General features: G+C 36.3%; 2 protein-coding genes and 1 long non-coding RNA gene across 6 annotated transcripts; 1 reads left to right on the top strand and 2 right to left on the bottom strand.

Annotated features, from left to right (window-relative positions):
* Nucleotides 1–725: 725 nt before the first annotated feature.
* Nucleotides 726–9,170, bottom strand: LOC132606244 (uncharacterized). Of its 2 annotated transcripts, none has more exons than XM_060319652.1 (3): nt 8,705–9,170; nt 2,708–2,826; nt 726–1,622 (listed from the first exon to the last, which is right to left on the bottom strand). In XM_060319652.1, the coding sequence occupies exons 1-3, from the start codon at nt 8,907–8,909 to the stop codon at nt 945–947; spliced, it is 1,002 nt and encodes a 333-aa protein (XP_060175635.1). In that variant the 5' UTR covers nt 8,910–9,170; the 3' UTR covers nt 726–944. The 2 variants fall into 2 exon arrangements, with proteins under 2 accessions (XP_060175635.1, XP_060175634.1); XM_060319651.1 differs by having other exon boundaries at nt 726–1,625; nt 8,705–9,169.
* A 1,273-nt stretch (nt 9,171–10,443) lies between these two features.
* LOC132606242 (uncharacterized) lies at nt 10,444–20,485 on the top strand. 3 transcript variants are annotated; one of them, XR_009569648.1, is made up of 4 exons: nt 10,449–10,715; nt 11,202–11,259; nt 19,850–20,111; nt 20,228–20,485. XR_009569648.1 is itself a non-coding variant. In XM_060319650.1 (3 exons), the coding sequence occupies exons 2-3, from the start codon at nt 19,853–19,855 to the stop codon at nt 20,284–20,286; spliced, it is 318 nt and encodes a 105-aa protein (XP_060175633.1). In that variant the 5' UTR covers nt 10,444–10,715; nt 19,850–19,852; the 3' UTR covers nt 20,287–20,485. The 3 variants fall into 3 exon arrangements, 1 of the variants encoding a protein (XP_060175633.1); XR_009569649.1 differs by lacking the exon at nt 10,449–10,715 and adding an exon at nt 10,728–10,913; XM_060319650.1 differs by lacking the exon at nt 11,202–11,259 and having other exon boundaries at nt 10,444–10,715.
* LOC132606243 (uncharacterized) lies at nt 11,847–14,780 on the bottom strand. The gene is made up of 3 exons (XR_009569650.1): nt 14,491–14,780; nt 13,693–13,743; nt 11,847–12,399 (listed from the first exon to the last, which is right to left on the bottom strand). It is a non-coding gene; the product is annotated as an uncharacterized LOC132606243 (long non-coding RNA).
* Nucleotides 20,486–27,877: the final 7,392 nt, after the last annotated feature.

Genomic DNA, 27,877 nt, shown 5'->3' with positions numbered 1-27,877 from the left:
TGTTAGGTGACGTGTAGCCTAGCCCGTAACGGATACTCCGAGCCTATGTCGAGTGTCTTCCCCTCAGGTTCGGGTTTTCTGTGCTTATCAACATACCCTCGGTTTCTGACACTTAGTTGGAAAGACTCACAACTCCTCGGCCTTCGTTCCCTTCGAACTTACCCGAGGCTAACGAACTCGTTCTTCTTCGACCTCGCACCGGACAGCTGCGATATTTACTCCATTTTACCGTATACAGATGGAAAACAGTGAGGTACTGGAATTAATCGTTGTATGTAATTGAAATTTGAAAAGGACCGCTTGCAAAAATTTGGCAAAATTCGTAATTTATGATGTCGGTTTTAGTTCTAAATTTCGAGCTTTTATAGTTCTCTCATAATTTGAAGTTACATTTTTTTCATTTTCCATCGACCATATTATGATGTCATCTAGTTCTAAGTATCAAGTCCCTTGTCCTATACAACTTATATAAAATCAAATTAACATTTTAAGTATCCATAGTGTATCACCAACGAGATGAACATTTACGTAGTCAGCCAACTGGATTACTGTGATTCTCTGATAGTGTTACATTTGAGATTAAGGGAGTACCTATTGAGAAACGGATATAGCTAAAATGCTACCATCTTTTTCTTTTCGGGGGTGTTGGGGAATGGAGGCCTGTAAGATGAACCAAAAGAAGTTTGCACAAATTCTTTATTAAAACGAGAAATGGAAGGAGAGAATTAGAGAAGCAATGAGACGTTAAATTAATCATAATACTAGGATCCTCCAAAGAGTTATTCATTTACATACATTGATCATAACTTATTAGCAAGGTCTAGGAGAGAAAGCAGAAATGGAAGACGAGAGCTCTACTAGATTAGGACCTGTGCCACCATTATGTACATTTGACTTTCACACAAACTTCTCTTTCTATCAAACCTGAATGCTCATTGAGAAGCTTATATGTCTTGCTTAGGCTTCCGACTTACTTCCGAATACTGACCACCCATCAACTGTAATATCTCTCCCCACAAACTCTCTGATGACGAAGTTTGTGAACCTGCAAAAATCAGATTTGCGCTACAAGAGGCAACGTACCAATAGCCGGATTCAATCTCTTCCCTCAACTGGTCAAGCTGCCATCCTGCATAGCCAACAAAGAATCTGAAATCTTGAGGTTTAAGCACCCCTTTGTTTACCAATGCAGATGCTTCTTCCAAACTGTTTCGAGCACCAAAGCACACACCAGGAACCACCTCTTCGAATCTAGGTAGCTCTGAACCAGCCCCTGATCTTAGTAAAAACATACTTGCCTCAAGGGGCCCACCGAAGTGCAAGGAACAATCAGCAAAGGTTGTTGCCAGGTCGAGATTTGTGGGTTTCATGTGTTTGATCTTTTTGCCTAGTGGCCGGTTTATGACTACACCAAATGGACCCTCTTGTGGGTGCTTGGTTCCAGATCTGAGGAGGAGAACTACCGTTCTTTCAAAAGTACGAACTCCATCGAGCTTTTCAGTGGCAACAAGAACACAGCCATTCTCGGGTGCTGAAATTGGATGTGCCCACTTCAAGGGAAGAGCTTTCGGACCAAAACTTGTTCCCTCTTGCTTGCGAGTGTCAGAGACTGCATTTGCCGCCTGCTGTAAGAGTGTTAGAAGAAACCCTATTCTTTAAACACAAGTTTTAGTATATTTAAATTATGATTTGACAAACTCCGATAGAGAAAGAGAAAGAAGATTTCGATATAGAAAAGCAAAGGAAAAAATAGATAAATGCTTCAATGATATGCTCACAAGACCGTAATCACATAGGCACTCTTAACAGAATGATCTCGTATGTGTCCTAGGGAAGAAAATTACAGGAGCGAAGAAGTTTATCCTAGAGAGGACCCATAACTCATTCCAACATGTTTACTTTGTGGAAGATATCAGACAGCAGCAGTGGACATCAGGTGTGCAGTCCTAGCAATAAGTATTAAAGTATTATTTGTACATATCTTTATAAGGGTAGAGTACTCTTTATACATCAATGTGTATACTATATATATATCTGTGTAAATGTACACCAATTTATCTAGAAATATAGTTTGTTACATGGTATCAGATTGCTTAGGTTTTATATTCCGTACGTTCTTCTTCTCTCCAGATCATGGCACCATCTTCTTCCACTCCATCTTTTGCATACCTCGACTATTTCCATGTACTTGCAACCTCCACTAGCACATTAACAATTAAATCTGTCCACTGAGGCTTGGACAGATGATAAGAACACCTTAGTATATTTGCCTCCGGCTGGGATTAGAAGTTCTCTCCGTGGCATGTAATTGGTATAATCAAGAACAGTAGGGACCAGATTTTTGATGTTGGGGAGAGGGAGAGAGAGGGGGGGGGGGGGGGGGGGGGGGGAAGGCATTAGGGAGAAAGAATTAGCCATAGCTGTAGAGGTTGAAGAAGCAGAAGAACTAGCTATAACTGGAGAGGTTGAAGAAGTAGGGCCTAGACACCACGGTTATCCAAAAAAAGAAGTGTGTAGTCTTGGCAGAATGTTATGCCATTCGTACAAGAGAAACAAAATTTAAGGAACTTGGAAGTATCCTAGAGAAGATCAACATGCCTCCAACAGGAGTACACGGTGAATCATGTCGTTTGACACACATTAAGAAAAGTTTATCAACATGCAATATCATCATGCTAAAAGGAAAGGGAGGTGCTAGAAACCATACCAGCTCCTGAATGTAGAGAGATGCTCGGAATTCCCTCCAGTCCAAGGGCTTCTGATGAGATTTCTGAGCATCAGAAGATGGGTTGCTCCCTTTTAGGTTATCGTCTTCTGGGCCCTTCCCTTCAGTATAAGAGAATCCACATTAGAGAGAGGAACAAGTTAAACCTGATCAAGGTGATATTAAATACATGTAATCATAAAACACGATGAGAAGCATCAATTAGGGCTTTTTTTTTTTTGAACCGAGAAACCTAGGTAACAATTAGGGGAAAAAAAATCAATCTAATAACCCATCACTGCAGGAGAAGGAAAAAATATCAGTTTTCCATTGACATGTACACGCTTAAAAGTGCAAGGTGGTGCAATTGCATCCATTGCAACTGATAAAGTCGTCATTAATCATTATGACAAAATTACAATGGCATACTAAAGTGAATTACAAAAAATGGACAATATTAATCATTCCTCCCTCCCACCCCATTCCCCTTGTATCGCTTCTTCCCTCCCTCTCCTCTCTCTTCATAGGATAAGAAAGATATTTTCAGCTCATAGAAGAGATTGATGTATTGTGAATGAATCACTCTACCAAAACCAGAGAAGTTACGTACAATATGCTAGCCGATGTTACATTAATCAACCAAACTGACAATAGACAGAGTTGGAAAACACCAAGTCATTGATCTAATTTCCTAGCAAATCTTTTCACCTCTCGAGCTGATATTAGATCCCATTTAAGGAAAATGGCCACTGCTGTAGTCACATGTTTCTAACCAATTAACTGTTAACCTTTTTAAACAAAATTATATTATAGGGGTAATATTTACCTTAACTCACAAGGTAGGGGTAAGGTCTATGTACAATTCACCCTCCCCAGACCCCACTTGTGGGATCACACTAGCTTTGTTTTTCTTACTTTAACCTCTATTATGATTATCCTCAAAAGCGAAGTTCTGTCTTTTTGATAAGGTAAGATTTGGAAAAATAAAGTAAAGTTTTATTTATCAAAAATCATTTGTTTGAGAAGAGGGTAAGTATTTGTCTATCCAAAATCAATTATGTGCAAGTATAACACTACCATCAATAAATTGGTGCATTGGCATTTACTACAACCAGTCAAAAAATAGTCCTAGAATGATTTTTATTGGCTAATCCAAATTAATTATTTGCAAGTATAACACTATCATCATTACTTGTCTGTACTAACCAATGATCATCTAAGCATGAATGAAAATCGTATAATTCAAAGCATAGATGAGTACAGCAGATTATCTTTATTAATCTGCCAATATTTCATTCAAACAAATATATCGATACTCCTCACGCCTACTGCACAAACCTGATACCTTGATTTTGTGATAACTGATAGGTCAGCAGTAATCCTGATACTTCCACCAGAAAGCAAGTGCAGTTTTCAAATGCTAGATTTTTTATTTAAAAATTCTTTCATTCAACAAGATTTTATGTATCCTAGCATTCACTGAGTCGATGAATTAGTGATGAAGCTTGAGAACAAGCTAGTGCCTGCTAGCTGAGGAAAGTCAATCCCTCATGAAGTAAAAAATCTTAACACGGGATAAAATTATATCCTGTGTGTTATAAAATGCTATGCTGTTCCATTACAGAATATACCCTAACTAGAAAAAGTTAGATAACTAAAAAAAAGGGCAGCCCAGAGCACTAAGCTCCCGCTATGCGAGGGGTCCGGGGAAGGGCCGGACTACAAGGGTCTATTGTACGCAACCTTACCTTGCATTTCTGCAAGAGGCTGTTTCCACGGCTTGAACCCGTGACCTCCTGGTCACATGGCAACAACTTTACCAGTTACGCCAAGGCTCCCCTTCCAAAAAAGTTAGATAACTATGAACAACAATATGAAATTATATTTGAATAAAATAGAGCAATCAATTCTTTAATGGAAAATGGCTTTTCGATGTAAAAAGTTCTTTTCCTTGTTTTGATCAATAAGTTTTGGCAGAAAAGTTGTTTAAAGTTTAACCAGAGCTTGTAGCCAAGTCATCATAAATGTTAGATGAGGAATAAATTAGAAAGCACCATGGTACAAGCCAAGTTAATGATTAAAAGACTGCCTCAAATGTTGCATGCCTTAGTAATTTCACCTTAAATATTTTTTGATGAAGTAATTTCACCATAAATATAGCATTGAACGGTGGCTGGAAGGAGAATCGGAGAACTAGGTTCTCACTTGGTCCTATAGGCACGTTATGTTAGATACTAAACGGGACTCGCAAAGTAAAAGGAGGAAAATTCCATTTAACAATTACAAACAAGTCATTGTTCATCCAGCTAAACTATTAAATAGGTGGATCCATAATCAACGCATGAAGACTTTTGGAATAAAACTCCATTTTGCAATCATAAGAGTATATAGATTTGCTTAGTGTAACCCAAGACCAAGGCATAAACCCTCTCAAACCAACCCAATGGTTTAATAAGATTGTAACAAGGAATGGTCCAAGTCAAGACCAAGTGACCAACAGAAAGCCAAGGCAGGTAATTCAAGATTCCTTGCAATGGATGCCATTAGGGTTATAAATGCACCTTCAAAAGATCAACACCTAAGACCAATAAGACACCACGGATATGTTATAAGAGAACACGAAAACATCATCCTCATGCCACAAGCAGCCTCGCAGTGGGTCTTTGACAACCAACTTATTAACTTCTACACAAGGCTCTAAGCGGAGACGCTTGCAAGAGTCATAACTTCTCAGATACTGTAAAAGGTTTTGCAACCTAGGTTCAATGACAAGGTTCCCATTGTCTACCAGCCTCCTTTAGGCTTGCCTTAACCTATCATTGCTTAAGATTTGTTCTTCTCAGTTCTCATAACTAATCATCACAGGCTTCAATTTTATCTACCTATTTATTGGCAAATGAAACATCCAGTTAGTCATCAGACTACAGATGTTTGACACTTTAGTATACAAAATAGCCTCTCAATTACATCTACCAGTTGAAGTCAACTCTTCAGCCAGGTCTCCTATAAATCAAATAACAACAACAGCAACTATGCCTCAATCCCAAACTAGTCCAAGCCCGCTTTCACACAAGAAGAAGAAGAGGAAAAGTGGTTGGTTTTTGCTGGTTACCATCACATGAGACCTGCTTGACTCAATCTAAATCACAAAAAGGATGTTTCAGATCATGCAGTATGTATTTTGTCTGTGAATCAGAGGCAGAAGATGTCAACTGCATTCTGATTCACTGCAAGACAACAAGACAGATCTGGAATATGTTACTAAACATTTTGGGAATCTGCTGGCTGATGCCTGAGACAGTTAAAGAGCTGTTATTAAGCTGGCAAGGAAGAAAATTTACCAGAGAGATCAAAAGATTGTGGTGTACCATTCCAGTTTGCAATTTTTGGTTATTTGGTGGAAGAGAAACCAGAGATGTTTTGAAAAGAAGGCAGAACCTGTCCATAGAATTAGATAGAAATGCCCAATTTGTTCGTTCTTTGGTGAAAAGAACTGAATGTCTATGTCATAGCAGCGTTATCAAAAGCGAAAAGCGCAAGAAAGCTCTACGGTCAGCTGGGGCTTTAAGTGCAAAGCAAAAATAAAGCGTGGGCTTTAATGAAAAAAGGCGCAATGGTGCAAAAATAGAAATCTATATGTGTTTAGTCCAAGACTAATAATAATAAGCATGAATAACAAATATATGGATAAAGGAATTGTAAAAACATTACGATAAAGTGAAATATGAATTATCTAGTGTCACCCCTTCAAGAGAGGCTCATTGGCAAGGAAAAGTGTGTCTTAGAGCCTTGATGATGACACTGAAGCGCACATAAAGCGAGGCGAAGCGCTCCACATGTTTTGAGCCTCGCTTCAGAGCTTAAGCGCGCCTTTGACAACACTATGTCATAGACTATCATATTTCTTAAGCTTCCTGCATTTATAAGAGGATGCAGAGTGTTCCTAGATTGTACATATGCTGCATTTTCTTGGTGAAGAGTCTGATGAATAGAGCTGCCTTCTAATTGATTAAAAAGATAGAATTTTGGTACAAACTAAAATCTGCATCGTCCTTCTTAAGGTACCATGTCGTCCAATCCACTACTAGGTCTATCAATATAGGGATTCAAGTTGAATTTATTTCCACGACACCAGCTTTCATTGAAAAGGGAAGCAACCGACTCATAACATTCAAGTGCAAGAGCAGAAAATGTGGAAAAGAGAAGCCAATCACTTAAATCATATCTGCATACCTAAAGATCTCGTACAAATAACATACGACACTCCATGTGACCCAAAATTCCTCTAACTAGGTTATGATTTCTTTCGCCCTCGAGAAGTTGGGGAAGTTGAGGACTGTGATGAATCATCCCACTCAATCCACAGTCTATGTGGTGTTAGATATGCATTTGTGCAGATTATTGATAAGAAGGCGAATTCATAGCAGGAAGTTTACAACAGAACCAACAATGTTTCTTGTTATTTAAGTTCTCGGCCTATGCCTCTTAAAATGATAAAATTAGTTCCACTTTTCTCAAGCCAAGATATAAGCTAACTGGCTCAGAGACAGTCTTAAGAATTGTCACTGTAGGCATTGTTTTCTTTACCAGAGTGATTCAGAAACACTTCCTCAATGTTTGCTTTCATAATGCTTCCTAAGAACGAATTAAAAGCAAAAGGCTCATCCAATCTTTCACAACAATTCTGGGGGTTTTACAAAAATTATGAAGAAAAGAAGAACAGTCCTTTTACATTTTTCATCTTTCTAATGAATAAGTCTTGTCAAAGTTGTTGGTGTCTGCCTCTTCGATGATTAAAGAAGTCTCATTTTTATCCATCCCTGCATACAAGCTAGCTGGCTTAAATATGTTCTCAAGTAATGTCCCTATAGTCATTATCCCTTTTCCAGAGTATAAATTCGACAAAATTCCTCCATGTTTCTTTTCACAATATCTTCCAAGAAAGAGTTGAAAGCAAAAGATTCATCGCGATCCTCACATCAAATTCTTAGCATATGATGTAACTTAAAGGGAAAAGCAATCTGTTTTAAAATTTTCATCATTTTGATAAGTAATAAAAACACAGTTTTTTGCTGAACCCCCACAAAAATTAGAAACCGATCATAACAGCAATCAACAAGTGCTTGTGTTCAAACAAGGTGAACAAACAATATAACGACGAAATCAGTTACTCCCTCCGTCCCAATTTAATAAGTGTCTTAGTTTGACTTGGCACAATATTTAAGGAATAAAAAAAGAGACTTTTAATTTTGATTTTTTGATAAGTAAAGAGACTGTTAAATCTTGTTGTCCTAAATTAAAGATGTGTATCACGTACTAAAATGTCATTTGAATCTTGTGGTTTTAAGCTTGCCCTGTAAGATGTTTGAATTGTCCACTTACTAAATATAGGAAAGGAAACTCTTTTTGGGACAAACCAAAAAGAAAAGTAGGACACTTAAATTGGGACGGAGGGAGTATTAGAGCATGTTTGGATGGGCTTATGCCTATAAGCTGCTAACAGCTTATAGTCTAACTTTTTTTTTTTTTGGCTTATAAGCTGCTTTAGATAAGCTAAGTCAAATGAGCCCAATTATTTTTTTGAGCTTATTTTAAGCACAAAATGACTTTAAGCTGGTCAGCCAAACACTCAAAAAAGCTGAAAGCAGCTTATAAGCAACTTATAAGCCAATCCAAACGGGCTCTTAATCTAAACCACAAGTACAAGGCCATAGAGAAACTGACAGTGTGGCCTGTTCAATGGATACACTGAAAATGAAGGTAAAGGAAATTAGTGACAACTAAGTTTCCTCATCTACAAACATGAAAAATAAAAGTCAAGTCTTTCAGTAACCCAAAATGCACATCATATTTCTCATTACAAATTCACCTGATTGTCAAGTCATAATACTAAAATTCACAATTGAAACAACACCAATGTTTTCACTTAATGAAGAAAACCTCATACATTCAAGAAAAGATGTGAACTTTAAATCCAAAAAAAGGAAAAAAAAAAAGTACCTGAAGAAGATGAGGAATTGGAATTATCAGAATTCTTCTTACCCATAGCTTTAACAAGTAAAGGGTAAGACTGTCTTTTAGGTACTCTGATCTCGAACACCTTCCAATTATCAACTCTGACACTTTTCAAATGGCAAGAAACAAAGGGTTTCTCATTTCTGATTAGCAGATTGGTGTTCTTTACATGTACTGACCAAAGATCCATGATTTCACACCAACAAAATGAAAAAAAAAAAAATTGACCTTTTTCTTCTTTTTTCCCACTTTTTTTAGTGCTATGGAAATATTTTGCAGTTTCTTGAAATGGGTTGTTGGAGATAAGTGTAAAGTTTATGAGGACGTTACTAACAATGATGATGAAAACATGGAAAAGAGAGAGAGATGGGACAAGAGGAAATGCAAGAAAATGACACAGCAGGAAAATAAGAAGAAAAAAAAATTGGGAGGGGGAGGGGGGGAGGGCGGGGCTGGGGAAGAATATGCTTATTTTAAACCGAATTGATAAAGAGGGGATTTTTGGTTTTGATGATCAAGGAAAGGGTTTGAGGTGAAAATTATAATCTGTAATCTGTATGATCATATAATGATGATTTTGGCGTTTTCTGGGGGTGGATCATCCATAAACTTGGGGCCCAAAACCTGATATTTTTTTTTAAAAAAAATTAAGTGGTTAATTTCACTTTACAAGAAAAGTAAGTAGATTCTTTTTTTCAACAAATCAAATAAAAGAAAGTAAAATAGAAGAAAATTGGAGAAGCTAAGATGGTGTATGTTTGAAGGTTTCAACAATTCAGTTTTTGGGTATTTTGTTAAAAATGGCCGTTAGATATTTTTTAAGAAAAAACAAAATCAGCTTTTGGTATTTTAATATAACGTTTTCAACTCTTTCAAAAACTCATAAATTAGTTTTTTTAGAGCTTTTGAACTTCTAAAAAAAATTATTTAACATATTATACCATCCTACATTTAAAAAAAATGGCATTTAAGGGGGTTTTTCGATTTTAGAGACATTTAAAATATTAATATTATAAAATACCTAAGGTATACCAGGTCTGTGAGAATTTATTTGCTTGTACAACGACTCGACACAAGTTAAAATAATCTTTAAATTCTAATTAGAAATATGTATTGTCAAAATAAAAATAAAAATATCAACTTGATTATCTAAGTAAAATGATCATATTTCATGAAAAGTCTTACGAAAATTTAAAATATCATGCTTAAAGGGGCATAATGGTATTTTTCTCGCAGAAGACAAATAAACTTTTATCTTGATTGGTGCGATGATGACATGTCACTCATTGACATAATTAGTATTGATATTAACCGAGTTGACCCATCTGTTATAATAGTTGTGCTCTTGTATGAGCCCGCTTGGATTGGCTTATAAGTTGCTTATAAGCTGTTTTCAGTTTTTTTAAGTGTTTGGTTGGTCAGCTTATAAGCCATTTTGTGCTAAAATAAGCTAAAAAAAAAAATTAGCCCATTTAGCTTAACTTATCTAAAGCAGCTTATAAGTTGAAAACAGCTTATAAGCAGCTTTTTTAGGCTCATCCAAACTGGCTCCATATCATGTTGGATGGAGAATGAGATTTACATATGGCCCCTTTCGGTAGCCCTTCCGCCATAAATACTATTTTATCTTATTTATCTTCGACAATGTTTTTTATAGATAAGATGACTTGAATAAAATAATTATGAAGCATTCAGTACCAAAATTTTATTTTAACTATTTAGAAGCACCAGTTGGTCGACATGCCTATAGGACGACCAAAGGCATTCTTGTAAGTTGCACAATGAGCTATTGTAATTACACTTTTTCCGACTGTATACTTTTTATTAGGTGTCAGCTACAAACCACTCCAAGTGGCTTTTTACTGCACCGCACAAAATCATAGTATCTGGAAATATCCGTTCAACCTCCACAAAACCGTCTACTCAAATTCTACAAACTTCCAGAAGAAACTCTTTTAGTTCTCTTCATCTTATCAATTGGTTGATACAAGTTCAGGTATTCCCCTCTTTAGTTTTTGCGTAATCTTCAGTTTCTTTTTTTCCATCATCTTCTGAACTTTCTTTCCCTTTTCAAGATTTCTTCAAAATTTTCATTTTCTTAGCTGAATTACGTGGTTGTAGTTTTCTTCAAAATCCCTAACTTCTTTCTGATTTTACCATCAAACTTTATCAGCCTATTTGAGCACCAAAACAAGTGGGTACAATATATTTTTTTTTTTTTTACTCTTCATGTTCTGTTCAATTTCACATTTTTCGTGATTGAATTTCGTGGCTTTTGAAGGAAAGATTAATAAACTTTAGGTGAAACAAATTATTGTTGTAATTCTATTTCTATCGATGCCTACTTTTCAATAGTGTTTATGTTGTGTGAAGTACATAATAGTGTCAATGTTGTCAGAATTTTGCCATTACTATAAATTTGAAACTTTCAATCACAAATGCTTATGTCAATAAGTTCTACGTTTGATCTTATTTGTTGCAGGTTTGACTCTGTGTTGCAGTAATTTTGTACATATGCATGTTCAGTTTGTTTGATTTAAGTAAGTGTCACTCTTCTGCATTGTTAGATTATTGTCTAATTGCTTCTTCAGTTTATTTTGTTGTTATAATTATAGCATTTGCCTGTGTCTTTATTTGTCGTTTATTTACTTTGAGTATAGAAAGTATGTATTGTACATTTGTTTGAGTTGTTTTGTTAAAATTATCATTCATTAAAGTCTCTTTACTAAAAAATATTACTAAAATTGCAGCAATGTCAGACGATAAATGTAGAAAAGATCAAACTTCTAAAACCATAAATGCTAGAAAAAATGATAGGCCGGTTATGGCACCTGAAAAAAAGCAAGCATGGTTAGCTCGACGACGGGAGTTATATAAACTAATGGCACCTGAAAAAAAGGAGGCATGTTTAGCTAGACGACGGGAGTTATATAAGCTAAAGGCAACAGAAAAAAAGGAGGCATGTTTAGCTCAACAACGAACAACCAAAGCTACTTCAGTTAATCCATCATCCTTTGAAGTTAGCACTTCTTTCGCAGAGCAGGCTTCCTCCGTTGTAAGACGGTCACTGCTTCTTGGTGAAACAAGTTACACAATTTTTCTACAACTTACAACCTTACCTAAAAAAATTACTTAAGCTAAAAAGTTTCGTTTATTGAATAAACAGGATCGTCATCAGGCACAAAGCCTACACATCATGGTAAAAAGTCAGCGATGACTACAAACCAAGGTTAATGTTTGAATTGTTTTGTTAAAATTATCATTCATTAAAGTCTCTTTACTAAAAAATATTACTAATGTCACACCCCGACTTTACTAGGGTGTGATGGGCACCCGACCCCATAACTGGAGCCGGGCGAACCCGCTGACTCTTGTTACGTATAGAAACCCTTGAATCAGTAAAGAAAGAAATACATAGTAAGCTCTCCAATATTTTTTTTTCTTTTCATAAGTAAGCTCTTACATCATGTAAGACTCGTGACATAAAACATAATAGCATATCGGCTACTGGAGCCGCTTACAGACTGACAACCCAATACCCATTGCTTTGTCTGCAAAGTCTCTAACATAGAACAGAACATCATAGCATATACTTGGACTTGGCAATTCTCCGGGACAAGTGGAGTTCGCCATCTCCGCTGGAACATCTTTAGTAAGGTCTTCTAATCATCTGGGAGTACCTGCGCGGCATGAAACGCAGCCCCCGAAGAAGAGGGGTCAGTACGAGTAATGTACTGAGTATGTAAGGCATGAATAGTGACATAATAAAGGAATATGCAGTATGAATAATAACGGAATAGACATATGGAGCTTATCTTGGAACAGAAGTAACCTGTACATATGAATGCCTTTCTGCGGATGCCATGCATGCTTAGTTTCTTTTTCAAAAAAACGGTGCTTCTTATTTACATGTACAGAAAACAGAACATTTCAGAAAACGGTGTCCTTTATTTACATTCACAGACGCCGAGTACATCGGCTCTCCCACCCCCCTCCCCAACAGTGTCCCAACATATTATATATATATATCACATATACAGACGCCGTATCCGGCTCTCCCATATCCCGCGTCCGGGACGAAATCCAGCTGAATCAGGTGGTGATATAACAGTGGCCCTTCCCCTTTCCCCATATACATATACATATACATATTCACATTCATATACATATGTCATACAATTGGCATGCATGAGAGCCCAAAGGAAGTCATGTGTCCATCGGAGTGACGTAAGGGCGGTGACCTCCGATTACGTTATGAAATAATCATGGTCACTTTGTCTCACCTTGAAGGAATGAGTATTTTAAGGCGAGACTACCAACGGAAAATAGCCTTAAGAGAGAGCATAGAATGAAATCATGGGCATTATATCCGTCAATTCATATGCTTTGAAGTCTTTTAGAAACTAGTGTCATAGCTACGGAATAAAATTAAGGTTCAAGAACTAGTATAACACTTTCATATTCACATTGGATTTTTAGCTCAAGGCTCTTAGTCGTGGAATCATTCTTGTCGTACTTATCATAGGCATATTCTCTTTTCTGACATCATCGTTATCATTATCGTCATGGAAGTATTCTCGTTGGGATAGGTACAGTACTTATCATTTGGTAATGGAATAAGGATCGAAGGTTTCTTTTGGATTCAACTTCAAAGTAAGTCAAGCGGAACAATAAGGTAAATCCGGGAACCAGTGGGCCCACCTCGGATCAAATGAGGCGGCGTACCAAATTTACATATGTTACATGTCATGGCGTTACTTGTGAGGGTTTTAGGGTAGTCGGGTCCTATTTATGCGAGTTCTAGAGGTTTAGGAAATTCTTCCAACATTTTGCACACTTTTTAATTCAATTCTACTGAATGAAAAAGGGAAACTTTAGGCACGGATTCCGGAGAATAGAGTTGTCCCGGAGGCTCGTATTCGACCTATTATGTCTAAGACATGACAAAGAAGGAAGGGTGAAGCCTTACATACCTTTTCCGCTCCTTTTGCTTCTCCAAACTCAAGCTCCAAATTCACCAAAATCTACAAATTGATCACATTTACCAAACCTTAATTAGAGCATTTAGAAGTGGGATTTTAAAGTAACATTTGTCTGCCGAAATTTCGGCAGCATTTCCCCTGTAAATACATCGTCCCCAAGAATCTATCTTGGCCAATTTCAATCAACAACAATCCGGGAATTCAACCCGGCCAAACTATCAACACAATGCCAACAATCATACCAACAATTTCAATAATTTTACTCAAAACATCTTCTAACATTAATAACTCGTTTCACATAATTCAACGGCGTTTTGTTTAGATTCCAACCAACTACCACAACATAATCCGCAACCTTCCAAATTAAATGAAACATCAATAACACATTTCTTACCTTTAACTTCAAGAACCACATCAACAATCTACACGTTGACGACTTCATTTCAAACTACCAAACCATCATTTTCATCATAGAATCCACATTAACAACAACTAGAATATCAAATAAAATCAATTTACCATAGCTACCAAAACAGCCCCTTAGTCGGCCACAACTACATCATGCATATTTCCATGGATTTTCATTTTTTTTTCATGCATTACAACAACAACCAACCTACTACATAAATTTAGTTCATTATACTTACATTCAACAACACATACAAGGCCACACACACACCATGCTCGGCTACAATTTCAACATCCATATTTTCTTATGAATTCTATTCTTTCCCACATACTACAACATACCAAACCATTCATAACACAATCAAGGAGATGAATGCTTACCTTTCCTTCACAACTTCTCAACTTAGCTAAGGTTGGAGTTTTGCACCAAAGAATAATTCTCTTGCTTCAACAATTATACCATGTTGGAGAGCATCTTTGAATTAGTAGAAATACTATGAGAAATAAATTTTTGGGGCAAGATTTTTGGTCTTCTCTTTCTCCTCCTTCTTGGCCGAATTGGCCTATCCTCTTTCTTCTTCTTCTATATTTTTCTTTCTTTCTCTACAACTTCTTGATTTAAAAAGATGACCTCTCCTATCTATATATATACTTGGCTTCTTCAAGCATGTGAGAAGCACATGCTCTCTTTATTCATTTTGTTTTTCTTCTTCTAGAGCTTTCATCCTTTTTCTTGAATTCTCTTAAATAAAAGATGACTTACTTGTTTCATTTTAGCCACCACTTCTTTATATATACACTTAGGCCCCTTAAGTAAGAATGTGGACACTTGGCCATCCTTTCTTTCTCTAGAGAATTCCCCCTTTTTTGTTTTTTGAATATTTCTTAGAATAAAAGATGACCTAATATCTTACCATGTACACTTTGGTCCCTCAAGAACTTTCTTGAATGCCTTGTGAAATTCTCATTTTTCCCCTCGACTTTCCTCAATATTACCATTTACCATTTTGAAATTTCTCCTTTTTGCCCTTAACCTTTCTCAATATTTCCGTCCAATAATATTCATAAATGATATTCATAACTAACTTGTGCACAATTTTTTTTTTGAAAATGGTCTCGCCTTTAACTTTCCACGACGACTTTAAAATATCCAAACGTGCAAAATACGGGCTATAACAACTAAAATTGCAGCAATGTCAGACGATAAATGTACAAAATATCAAACTTCTAAAACCATAAATGCTAAAAAAAATAAGGTTGTGGCACCTGAAAAAAAGGAAGCATGTTTAGCTCGACGATGGGAGTTATATAAACTAATGGCACCTGGAAAAAAAAGGAGGCATGTTTAGCTAGACGACGGGAGTTATATAAGCTAAAGGCAGCAGAAAGAGATTTCATACAAGTTGGTACCTTAAGTAGTGCAGAAGCAAAAAGCAGCTATATTAGCTTGAAAGATGTTCCAAATTGTGAATTTTGTGGAGCCAAAAAGTTTGAATATGAACCGCCTGCATTTTGTTATAGTAATGGTTCGATTCACTTAATTTCATATCAAATGCCACAAGAGTTAAGAAATTTGTATTTGGGAAACACTAAGGAATCAAAGGAATTTCGAACTTACATTAGAACATACAATAACACATTCGCTTTCACATCACTCGGAGTAACTTATGATAAACATTTAGCAAAACGAAGTAATGGAGTTTATACCTTCAAAGTCCAAGGACAAATGTACCATTTTATAAATGATTTGGTTCCACCTAATCAAAGGGCAAAGAACTTACAATTGTATTTCTTTGACAGTGAAAACGAACTACAAAATCGAATGGCATGCTCAAACAAGCTTAATGAAAAAATTGTGAAATCTTTGATGGACATCTTAAAATCTTACAATCCTTACTCTAAGTTTTTGACATCTTTAATAAACATTTCGCAATTGTCTGATTTCTACATTGCCCTTAGATGTGATGCTGGTCTAGATCAACAAATCTACAACTTACCAACAGTTTCAGAAGTTGGTGGAATATGGGTAGAAAATGATAATAATAATTGTGTATCCGCACCACATATTCGCATATATACAGAAAGCAATAGAAGTCAAATAGTTAATTACTATTATGGTTGTTATGATTCATTACAATATCCATTACTATTGCCTTACGGTCAAAATGGATGGCACTGTGGCATTAAAAAAATAAAACCTTCAAGTGTGAGACCTAACAACCTAATGTATTGTGAACACGAAGAATTGCCCAATGTAAAAAATATATGTTCAATAGATTGTTTTCTTCATATGGAAGCTGAAAACATGCAAAAAGGAAAACGCAAAAGAAATACTGTTTCTTGCCGTGAGTATTATTGTTACAAACTACAAATAAGAAATGATGAAAATATAATTTTGCATTCTGGAAGATTATTTCAACAATATACAGTAGATGAATGGATTAAAATTGAAAGCCAGCGATTAGATTTTGCTTCACTTAATCAAGATTTATTTAGAATAGATATGCTAGAAGGACTCTTAGATATGTTACGTCATGGCGAAAGAGAAGCTTCGCAAATAGGTAGAAATAGATATCTTCCTCACAGCTTTACAGGAGGACCACGAGATATGCGCTGTCGATATATGGATGCTATTGCATTGGTGCAACGTTTTGGAAAACCTGATATATTTTTGACTATGACATGTAATCCTGCATGGCCTGAAATAAAAGCTAATATCCTACAAACAGATGAAGTACAAAATAGACCGGATTTAGTTAGTCGAATATTTCATGAAAAATTAGAAGAGTTAAAAAAAGATATCTCAAGAAGAAATATATTTGGTAAAGCTGCGGCATTTATGTATACTGTAGAATTCCAAAAAAGGGGACTTCCACATGCTCATTTTCTCATTATATTAGAGGAAAAATACAAGTTATTGACTCCTGAAGCATACGACAAATATGTTTGTGCTGAATTACCAGATCCTGATACCAAACCTGAATTATATGCACTTGTTACAAAACATATGATTCATGGTCCTTGTGGTGCGTTAAATCCAACGAGTATGTGTACTAGAAAGAAAGGGTATTTCAAGTTTAAGTATCCAAAAGAGTTTGTTGAACAAACAAGCAAGGGAAAAAATTCATATCCAATTTATAAAAGACGAAATACCGGAAAAAGTGTACAAATTAGAGAACATCTAATTGATAATTCATGGGTTGTTCCTTATAATCCATCTTTACTTTGTAAATTTAGCTGTCATATAAATGTAGAGATTTGTTCAGATATAAAAGTTATTAAATACATTTATAAGTATATCTGCAAAGGACATGATAAAATTGCATTTAATGTACATTCAAATGATACAAATATAGAAATAGATGAAATAAAAGAATATCAATCTGCTAGATGGGTATCACCGCCAGAAGCTACATGGCGTATATTTGCTTTCCATATCAGTGAAATGATTCCAAGTGTATATCACTTTCAAGTACCTTTAGAAGGACAACAATTTGTTTCCTTCAAAAGTACTGATAACATTACTAAAATTCTAAATAATCCTACAATCGGGAAAACAATGTTGACAGAATTCTTCTTAATGAATGCTGAAGATGAAGATGCTAAAAATCTTAATTTACTATATCAAGAATTTCCAGAATACTTTGTGTGGTCAACAGATAAAACGTGGTCCCGTCGCAAACAAGGAAAAGTTATTGGTCGCGTTGTAACATGTCATCCAACAGAAGGAGAAAGATATTATCTTAGACTTCTACTAATGAATGTTAGAGGACCAAAATCTTATGAAGATTTGCGAACTGTAAATAGAATATTATACAATACATTTCGAGAATCAGCTGAAAAAAAAGGATTCTTACTTTGCGATAACAATTTGATAGAATGTATGTCTGAAGCTATAAGCTACCAAATGCCATACAGTCTGAGGCATTTATTTGCTACATTATTAATTTATTGCAATCCTACTAATCCAAGAGAATTGTGGGAAAAAATTGAGAAACCATTGTCTGAGAATTTTCATAAATATACCAACTTAGGCACACGAGATATACGTTTTAGAGTATTAAATCATATTAATGATATTTTACATTCAATGGGTCGTGATATCAACGAATTCCAACTTATACCAGAAATGATAAAACCCACTGAGATAGAAAAAGAAGCTAAAGATGTTCATTTCGAAAGAAGTATTATAGTTAGCGAACAAGATTTATTATTAGAAAAAAAATTAAATATCGAACAAAAAAGAGCTTACCATGTCATACTTGAAAGAATATTTTCAAACAAATCGGGTGCTTTCTTTATTGATGGCCCCGGTGGAACAGGCAAAAGCTTCTTATATCGTGCTTTATTAGCTACTGTTAGATATAGCGGGTTCATAGCTTTAGCTACAGCAAGCTTAGGTGTTGCAGCTTCACTCCTTCCCGGTGGTCGAACTGCTCACTCACGCTTTAAAATACCTATTAACATTGAAGAAAATTTTAATTGTAATATAAGCAAACAAAGTTCATTAGCTTCTTTGATTCGAGACGCTAAGTTAATTGTATGGGATGAAATCTCAATGGCAAAAAAGAAAATGGTTGAGGCTTTAGATTTACTTTTAAAAGATTTAATGGAGACAAATATACTATTTGGTGGAAAAGTAGTTGTTTTTAGCGGTGATTTTAGACAGACCCTTCCCGTGGTACGTAGTGGAAAAAAAAAGATTTTATTCGTGAGAGTTTATTGTGCTCTGATATTTGGAATCAACTTGAAAAATTGCAATTAACAGAAAATATGCGTGCAAAAACAGATCCTGCTTTCTGCGAATACCTAATGCGAATTGGTAATGGAAGCGAAAAGAAAAATACTCAAGGAAAAATTACAATTCCTCATTCTTTAATTATTCCATTTACTTCCGAACAAGAATCCTTGCAGCTTTTATTTAGAGTTACTTATCCCAATTTACATGTACATCATTCAGATTCTTCATTTATTACTTCCCGCGCTGTTTTAACAACAAAAAATGACTTTGTTGATGAAATTAACAATATGTTAATAACACAATACTCAACCCCTCCGAAAATTTATTTAGCTATTGATGAAACAATTGATCCAAAAGATCAAAGCGAATATGAAGATTTCATGCACAGTTTAAATCTTGTAAGTTTACCTCCGTACAAGTTGACATTACAAAAAAATTGTCCAATTATGTTATTACGTAATCTAAATCCTTGTGATGGTCTATGTAATGGAACTAGATTAATATGTAATGATTTCAAAAGTCATATCATCAGTGCAACAATATCAAGTGGGGATTTTAAAAACAAACATGTATTCATTCCACGAATCCCTCTCCTAACATCACAAGATGAAAAATTACCTCTTCAGTTTAAAAGAACACAATTTCCAATACGATTATGTTACGCCATGACTATAAATAAAGCGCAAGGTCAAACGTTAGATTTTGTTGGTATTTACCTACGTGAGCCAACATTTTCCCATGGTCAATTATATGTTGCTTTATCATCAGCCAAAAGTTCTAACTGTGTCAAAGTATTAATTAGACCATCTACAGCTGAGGACAACGACGATCACTCTACTTATAATGTAGTCTATGATGAAGTGATTGAAAAGGCTTTTTCTGTGAATTGAGCCTATCATTTGGTACAACACAATAGTTGTTATTTACCTTTTAGTAGTGTATAGAACATGGTCATTGCTATCATTTGTTAATATAACATATATTGTATTGACTTTGCAGGCAATGCCAAATGCTTTAGGCGATGCTCACAGAAAAATAAGCAGTCTTGAATCTCTGTTTTGCTATGATAAATCTGTACCCGAGGAAAGAATTGAGAAGCCAACTGGATTGTCCTTGGCCAAGAAGAATACTGGAGATAATCCTCATTGTCCCGAGTGTGAAGCAAAAGGTGCTGTCCTTTGTGCTAACTGCTCGGGTTCGGGCCTATATGTTGATTGTATAATGGAAAGCCAGGGGATAATTGTCAAAGTTAGATGCTTAGGTAAGTTCTTTTCTTCTCTCTTTCCCTTCAATTTGGATTTCCTTCAATCTTTGTCAATGTGTGCTGACAAAGATCTGGAAACGGCAAGATATTTTACTCTGACTTTGACCTTGTAGGTTGTGGAGATTCTGGTAACATAATGTGCTTAGAATGTGGAGGACGAGGTCATCTCTGACTTTCTTGATCTGACTGGTTTGATCTTGTGCCTGTTTGTCATGATATAGGCTTTGGCTTTGTCAGGTAGCGTGAAAACGCAGAGTTAGTTGCACACATTTAAGAATAGCTGATTCAAAGTTAGCTTTGTGTATCATTTAATTGTTTTTTCTGTCCTTGGAAAAATAATGTTATCATTTAAATACAACTAGATTTCCTTTTTAGCGTATCAGTTTTAGTTCTTGATTCTTATCAAGTAGACCACTGAGGCATGTAGGATATCCGAATGGAGTTTTCAAGGGAATAGTTTGCCCCAGATGAAACATATTTATATCCATGTAGTTTCTTTTCCAGTTTAGGAATGATATTATGTCTCAGGCTTTACAACTATATATCTTACTTTTCGTGTGGTTTCTGTGACATTTGGCGATTCGATATTACTGGATTGACAATTCTGAGCATTTTGTTGGGTAGAGGTACTTTGCCATTATAGTTAATTTACGGAACAATGAAAAAACTTTCAGGTTCATTTTTTTCCAGATCAGATGAATATTATGAATGTTCTTTCTGCATAGTGATGTATGTTATCGGCGATCGCTATATCCCATATCTCTGTAGCTGTTGAATGTAAACTACGATAATGGTATGCGATTTTCCCCCTTTGTTGTCACATATTACCAATGCTGATATGGAGGAGTGGGATGGAAATATTTTTGTGCGTATATGATTGCAGTATTAACAAAGTCACAATGTATGTGATTTTTTTGGTAATTGTTTAGTCTGATGGTTACGTAGGTACAAAAAGTATCATAACTTTGAATATGAGACATAACCCTAGAGATGAACACAAAGAGCACTCATTCTAATCATCACTCTGTGACTGAAGTCTGAATAAAATTATCTGGTTGAAAGGGAAATTAGGTGATGTGCTTAAAAAGTTGCTCTTGCAATATGGTACAGATAACTGCAACAGATAAGCAAGCAGGTACTAAAATTTTTGAAAACCGAAAGTTATCATTATGAACTATGTGTGTTTAACTATCTGCTGTGGTCTGTACCCTGTTTTATTTATTCTCTCTTTTAGTTAACCGGAAGGTTGACAACGAGACTAAAGCTTAATGTTCCATGACATGTAGTTGATATTTCAAATAAAGACGGGTTTAAGATCGATGGAAATCACTTGCATTAGCATCAGAAGAAATATTTAGTTTTTGAGCTCCACTTTGGTGAGTTTGGCCTGTATGCTTGCCTTTATATTTATTCACTTTCATCTTTTAGGATATCATATATGGGTTTACTGATGTATTAGTAAACCCATAGATATTCTCCACTTGCACAGTTTCATTTACCTCAGATGTGACTTAAATCCTAAATGGCAATAACTACTTGAAAATTAACCATAATAACACTACCAAATAACACTATTCAATACATAAATATTTACAATTATATGCAATTACATATATATATAAATACGCTATAATCCAAAATATTGGGCCCGTGCGCAGCACAGGCATACACCCTCTAGTAAACATATAAGATTGTTTGTGATGAACGACTTCAAATGACAAGACTCACAATGTGGAAAAGACACATTACTAAGAAAAAATAATTTATACGGCGTGTACATAATAGACTAATGTTAAATAAGGTCTGATCCACTAGGAAAATTATTGAGTCGCCAAAGCATGAACCAGGTGATGGTTACGTGGAAGATTCTTATCTGGACTGACCACAATCTAGATAAATATGGAGCGAATAAGTTCATCCCACTAAATGAGATTGATGCTCTGGACGTTATGCAAATACTTGAATGTGTAACGACCGGTTTGATCGTTATAGTATTTTCGATACTTTTGACCCTTCTTCGAGCTTGTTTAGCTCACATTTGACCTGAGGGGACCGTTGACACGCTTCCCGAGGTCTTTGGATATGATTTGGGTGACTTTATGGGAAGTTTGGGCTTAAAGCGAAAAAGAGTTGACTCAAAGTTGACTTTTGGGTAAACGAACCCTTTTCGGGAATCCGTCGATTCCGAGAGGTCCGGATGATCTTTTAGAACTTGTGTGTATATACGGTTCGGTTCCCAATGCACTCGGATGCATTTTGGGACTTGGGTTAAGTTGGATTTGAGGTATCAGGGGTTGACTCGGTCAACGAGACCTCCATTAGGAATTCTGAGGCGACGAGTGCGTTCGTAGAGTGTTTTTATGTATGTCTTCATATATGGTATGTGAGCAGATGACCTCGGGTGATAGTCGGGATTTCGGGTTGAGATTATGAAACTTGGGGGATTCTGGTGTTTGGTGCCTGCTATGGCGGAACCAGGACCGTGGCAGCGGTACTGCTTTAGCGGTGACCCTGCCACTATAGTTGTCTGGGTGATTTGATCATGACCGCCGAAGTGGTCATGGTACCGCAGAGGCGGTGCCACTGAAGCAGTAATTTGGGCGCAGAAGCGGGTGACGGGTAGTTAGATTCATTAAATGAGTGTTAAAAGCTCTAAGTCCTTCATTCATTACCATTCCGAAAATAGAACTATTGAGAGCATTTTTTGGGGAAAATCACTGTGGTAAGTCCTTCCATCTTCATTGCTATTGCATATTCCATTAATCACCTTAGGAATCCATTAATCATGCTAGTTTCATTAAGAACTTGAGGATTAAAAGAGGGTTCAATGGGTTCTTCATTCTAGGCTATTAAATCTTGATTTATTGATTGGGTTAGCTTCATTAAGCATGAAATTGATAATTAGAATCTATTATTGCATGATTCCTTCCTAATTAATGGCTAATTTATGAAATTGGAAGTTAGGGTTTATACCCAAATTTGGGGTTTTGCCTAGAATCCGAATTTAAGTGATTTGTTTGTTCTCCTAGCTTATAATTGATGAGAATTGATCATCTTGAATATTAATTTCGTGTTGAGACCTATAGATTTCTTATTCCATCATTCTAGCTCATAAACCCCATTCTATAAGTTGGGATTTGGGTCTTGAATAGAAGTAAGGTTTGAATGATGTTCTTCTTGATTCTAATTTCATGATTCAGATATGTTTAGACTTCCATTATCTCGAGGCTCAAAGGAAGGGAAAGACTAAGGTTTGATTATTGGAGACTTTTGTTGTTCGGCTCTCCAGGTAGGTTATGGTTTACCTTATGGTGAGACTTCGATTAGTGAAGTGTATGTTTAAATGATATTGTCGGAGAATGCATGTAAACCTTAGGGTATGAAGTTAGGTTGGATATTGTCTTAGGTTGGGCCTTGTTGTATGATTTGGGGCTAGCCACCCCATTGTGTTGATTGACTTATCTTGTTCTATTTATTTATTGGCTCGTTGCCACATTGAGCCATTGGGTAATTGTGACTAGTGGTATATCATGACTATGATATTGCGATACTTTAGTTGATTGACATTGAGATGAGATTGTGATTTCATTGTGGCTTATTGTGTAGCCTTATGTAACGACCCATTTGGTCGTTATTGCGTTTTTACCATTTTTGTCCCCGTTAACTCATCCCCTAGCCTTGTTAGTACTATTTTGATCCGCGGGGACCGGTGGCATAGTTCCCTAGGCATCGTTTTGGGTTTTGGAATGACTTTTAGAAAATTTGGTCTTAAAGTGATTTATGATTTATTGGTGTCATTGGTTTGGTTCCCAAAGGGTTCGGGTGTGATTTGGATCATTGGTTGAGAACTGGTTAAGTTAGAATTAGAGTTGACCACGGTCAACATCGGGTCAAGATGAACCCGTGTTGATGTTTTGAAAGTCCAATAAGTTTGCATGACGATTTTGGATATGTTCACAAAGTTTGGTTAGATTCCGATGAGTTTTGGATAAGTTTGGACTGTATGGTGATTGTTTTCGGTTTCGACGTCGATTTGAGCATAAAGGGTACCATATTGAGCAAACGACCTTTGATTCGTGTTTCGACTAAATCATTATATCCGTATCGTAATTTCGAAACCATAACAACTGCAATCATCAAGGTTTAACATCTTATGAGGGAATTATGGTCATTTTACTAAGAATTGAGTTGCCAGATTTTTCAGATTAATTATGGAACTGCCATTGAATTCGTATTTAAAAATCTGCACTTTTCCAAATATTGAAACCACCATATCTCATTCATTATAAGGTCAAATGGAGTGATTCAAAAACCTAACTTGAAGGAAATTTCTCAAGGAATCCATTGGAGGCATCAAAACCAAGTTTTGGGATCGTTTGGTACCAGAAACGAGGCGGAACAACTGAACGTTTTTGCTATTTAATGTTGTTTGGAGTTTCTCTCATCTTGAAAGCTTGGGTTTGGGAGAATTCAAGGATGTTTTTCAAGTTTCTTGCATGGGGTAAGGTCTAAACCATAATCTAAGTATATCCCTTTGATTCATTCCCTTGGTTTAAGATTAAATCTATGATTCTAAAAGTAGGAAATTGGGATTTTTCATGAAAGAAGGTTTAATGGATCTTTCTTGAGATGTTCATAAAATTGGTTAGACTTCCTAAGTTTCTTTAAATGATGAAATTGATTTGGTTTATGCTAGATTATGATGTATCTAAGGTTGTTAATCATATACCTTCTATTATTAGTGATGAATTCTTAAATTTAAGAGTTAGAGTTTATATCCAAAATTTGGGGGTTTTGCTTGGATTTCGAAATTGGATGAATCCTTGAGTTAATTTAGCAATTAGTTTATGAATTTTGATCAGGTAGTGTTTAATTGGATAATTTACCACCGAATTTCCCATTTTACCCTTGTGGGCCCGATTTCTCCAAATTCTAGGGTTTTTTTTTTACCCAATTTGAATGATAGCAATATAGGTATCGATCTTCATGATTTCTAATCTAGATTTCAAATATGACTAGACTTTCTTGATCCCGAGGCTCAAAGGAAAGGAAAGGCTAAGGCGTGATTGTTGGTGTTATTGCTGTTCGGCTATCCAAGTAGGTTATGGCTTACCTTATGACGAGACTTCGTTTAGCAAAGCATATAGTTAGATAATATTGTTGGAGAAAGCATGTAAACCTTCAGGTATGAAGTTTAGTTGGATATTGTCTTAGGTTGGGCTCTGTTGTGTGATTGGGGCTAGCCACTCGTTGTGTGTGATTTGATTGTTCTATTGTTGTTGGCTTGATTCCACGTAGTGATGGTAACATTGGAGACCATTGATCTATCTTGTTCATGATATCGTAGCATCTTACTTGTTGACATTTGATACAAGGATAGTGTTCTCTATAACTTGTGTAGCCTTTTATGATATTGTTGGCGCACCTATGCTTGGTACTTGTGATATTGATCTGATTATTGATGTTGACTCATACATTGCACACATTCTCATCCTTCATGATATACTGTTGATACATTGATGATACTTGAGGAAACACTGTGATGAGCTGGGCTCAGTTTGGATGAGAGTGGCGTGAGAGTCTGATATCCGATGGTTGGCCCAGAATCGTGGATTGAGTGATGGCGGTTGCAGAGGTTTGTGCCGGAGCCGTGAGTTACATGGACTCTGCAGGTCCCCCATGGGTTGTGCTGATAAAAATCCTCTGTGGTCAAAGATCCGGAGTCTCGTCTGTCTGTTGGGTAAAGATCTGGGACGAGTAGTACTTGAACTTCGCGAGTCACCCTGGGTTGTGCTACCGAGACGTCGATACTTCCGTACAGAGTACATGTGTACACAACATTGCATTGCATTTGCATTCATGCATCATTGCATTGCAGTGCATTATGGCTGATATTGTGATGATCTGGTGACTTACCTGTGTTGTTTAGTTTCGGATTGGATATATTGAGACTTGGCACACTTGGGTTTAGATGCTTCAACCTAGGTGATGACGTGTACTTGGTTTTGGCTGGTGTTTAACTTATACTTGTTGATTTATCTGCTTATCTTGCTTTATTGTCTGAATTATGTTTGCTATACTTAGCCGGCCTATGATACCTACCAGTACTGTGGTTTTGTACTGACCTCCACTTGCTGCATTCTTTTATGAATGCAGAATTCCAAGTAGAATCTACTTCTGTTTCTCGCGGCTGATAGTCGCTCCGAGATTTGCTTAGTGTTACACCTCGAAAATTCCGGATTTGTTGCCTTGTGAATAGGCTAATGTGAGCTTAAGGTGATTATGAAATCCTTGCAAGATTGAGGGAAGTATTAGATAGCTTAAAGTGCATACTATAAGATTTTCAAGTCATGTGAATATGTTAAGTTTAGTTTGTTGAAGGAGGTGAAATGTAAGTCATGTTCGGAAAGGTTTCCGCTATAATTGAGCTAATATTAATTAGGTAATGTCTTGAGGGGGCTGATATAGGGCCCATTGTATGGTTAATGAAGTATTATGTAAGTGCCAAGAAGGTTCCACGAGGATTGGAAGTCAAGCGAATCAACGAGAGAAAGTTTCTCCTAACTGTGAGTTATACGACCACTTACACGGTCCGTATAACTTTATACGGTCCGTATAAGGGGGGTCCGTATAACATGACCGTTACAGAAAGGGACCGTATAATGTTGTAGGACCGTATAAGTGGTCCGTATAAGTCCATCGGGTAGATTTTTATTTGCAGATTTTTATTTTTTGTATAAATAGATGGCCCTTGTTCTTTTATTCATTTTTCATATTGTCACAAGTCTTTAGAGCTCCAAACCCTTCTCCAAGCATATTCCACTCTAACCCAAGAGAAAACAAAGATCAAGAGGCAAGAATCAAAGTGTTCATGTGTTAGAAGGCTTCCTAGGGTTAGTAGACTACAAGAGATTCTTGGGTATTGAAGCTAGGGTTTTCTATGGTATGAATCCTTCTAAATGTAGATTGTTCAAGCTTCGACGATGAACGTTAAGTAGTTAAGAAGACCAAGAGGTATGTAAGGCTAACCCTTCTTTCATTAAGGCATGATTCCTTTGCTATATACCATCTCATGAGTTCCATAATGTCTTCCAAAGAACTCTATTTCCAAAATTACTAAAGCTCATGATTCTCGATATTTGTACGATACTACCACCTCCCTAATATGATAGTTGGTCCTCTACGGATAGATGTAACGAAAGCGATGATGGTAATGATGTTAATGATACTTATGGACTCTTATGTATATGTGTGTAAGTATGTATGACTATTATGTGACACCAAGCTTATATGGTCGGGTATGATACTTATCGCGCGCACACCTCTGCAGTTGGGTACGGATGACCCTGAGCCTTGGTAGGGCTAGGTATGTAGAACACCATGTCTTAACATGGATGGGTACGTGAAACACCGAACCTTTATGGTCGGGTATGATGCTATTAAATATATGTATATGTACATGAATAAGCAATAGAAATGGAAGGCCCCCCTGAAAGACAAGTAGGTAAATATGATGATGGCCACTAGAGGTACAAATGGCTATATTACCTCCTGATTCTTCTATCTTATGCTAAGTCTTATGCTTTTACTTCGATGTTGGTTATGCTTTACATAATCAGTACATTATTCGTATTGACGTCCTTAATGTTTGCGGACGCTGCGTCATGCCCGCAGGTGGACAGGGAGACATGCTTGATCCATAGATTTCTTGTTCAGAGACTGCATAGACGAGCTCCAATTCATTCGGAGCTACTGTCGTTGGT

This window comes from Lycium barbarum, chromosome 8 (genome assembly GCF_019175385.1).
Source record: "Lycium barbarum isolate Lr01 chromosome 8, ASM1917538v2, whole genome shotgun sequence".
NCBI classification, from domain to species: domain Eukaryota; kingdom Viridiplantae; phylum Streptophyta; class Magnoliopsida; order Solanales; family Solanaceae; genus Lycium; species Lycium barbarum.
This window is presented reverse-complemented; position numbering and strand designations above follow the sequence as displayed.

What these genes read in the sequence shown, in the direction of transcription:
- LOC132606244 (XM_060319651.1), bottom strand. Translation starts at nt 8,909, where the DNA reads ATGGATCTTTGGTCAGTACATGTAAAGAACACCAATCTGCTAATCAGA. An exon ending in CAATTCCTCATCTTCTTCAG is followed by an intron (nt 2,827 to 8,704) that starts GTACTTTTTTTT and finishes CTTATACTGAAG; the next exon opens with GGAAGGGCCCAGAAGACGAT. An exon ending in CTCTCTACATTCAGGAGCTG is followed by an intron (nt 1,626 to 2,707) that starts GTATGGTTTCTA and finishes ACACTCTTACAG; the next exon opens with CAGGCGGCAAATGCAGTCTC.
- LOC132606242 (XM_060319650.1), top strand. Translation starts at nt 19,853, where the DNA reads ATGCCAAATGCTTTAGGCGATGCTCACAGAAAAATAAGCAGTCTTGAA. An exon ending in TGTCAAAGTTAGATGCTTAG is followed by an intron (nt 20,112 to 20,227) that starts GTAAGTTCTTTT and finishes TTGACCTTGTAG; the next exon opens with GTTGTGGAGATTCTGGTAAC.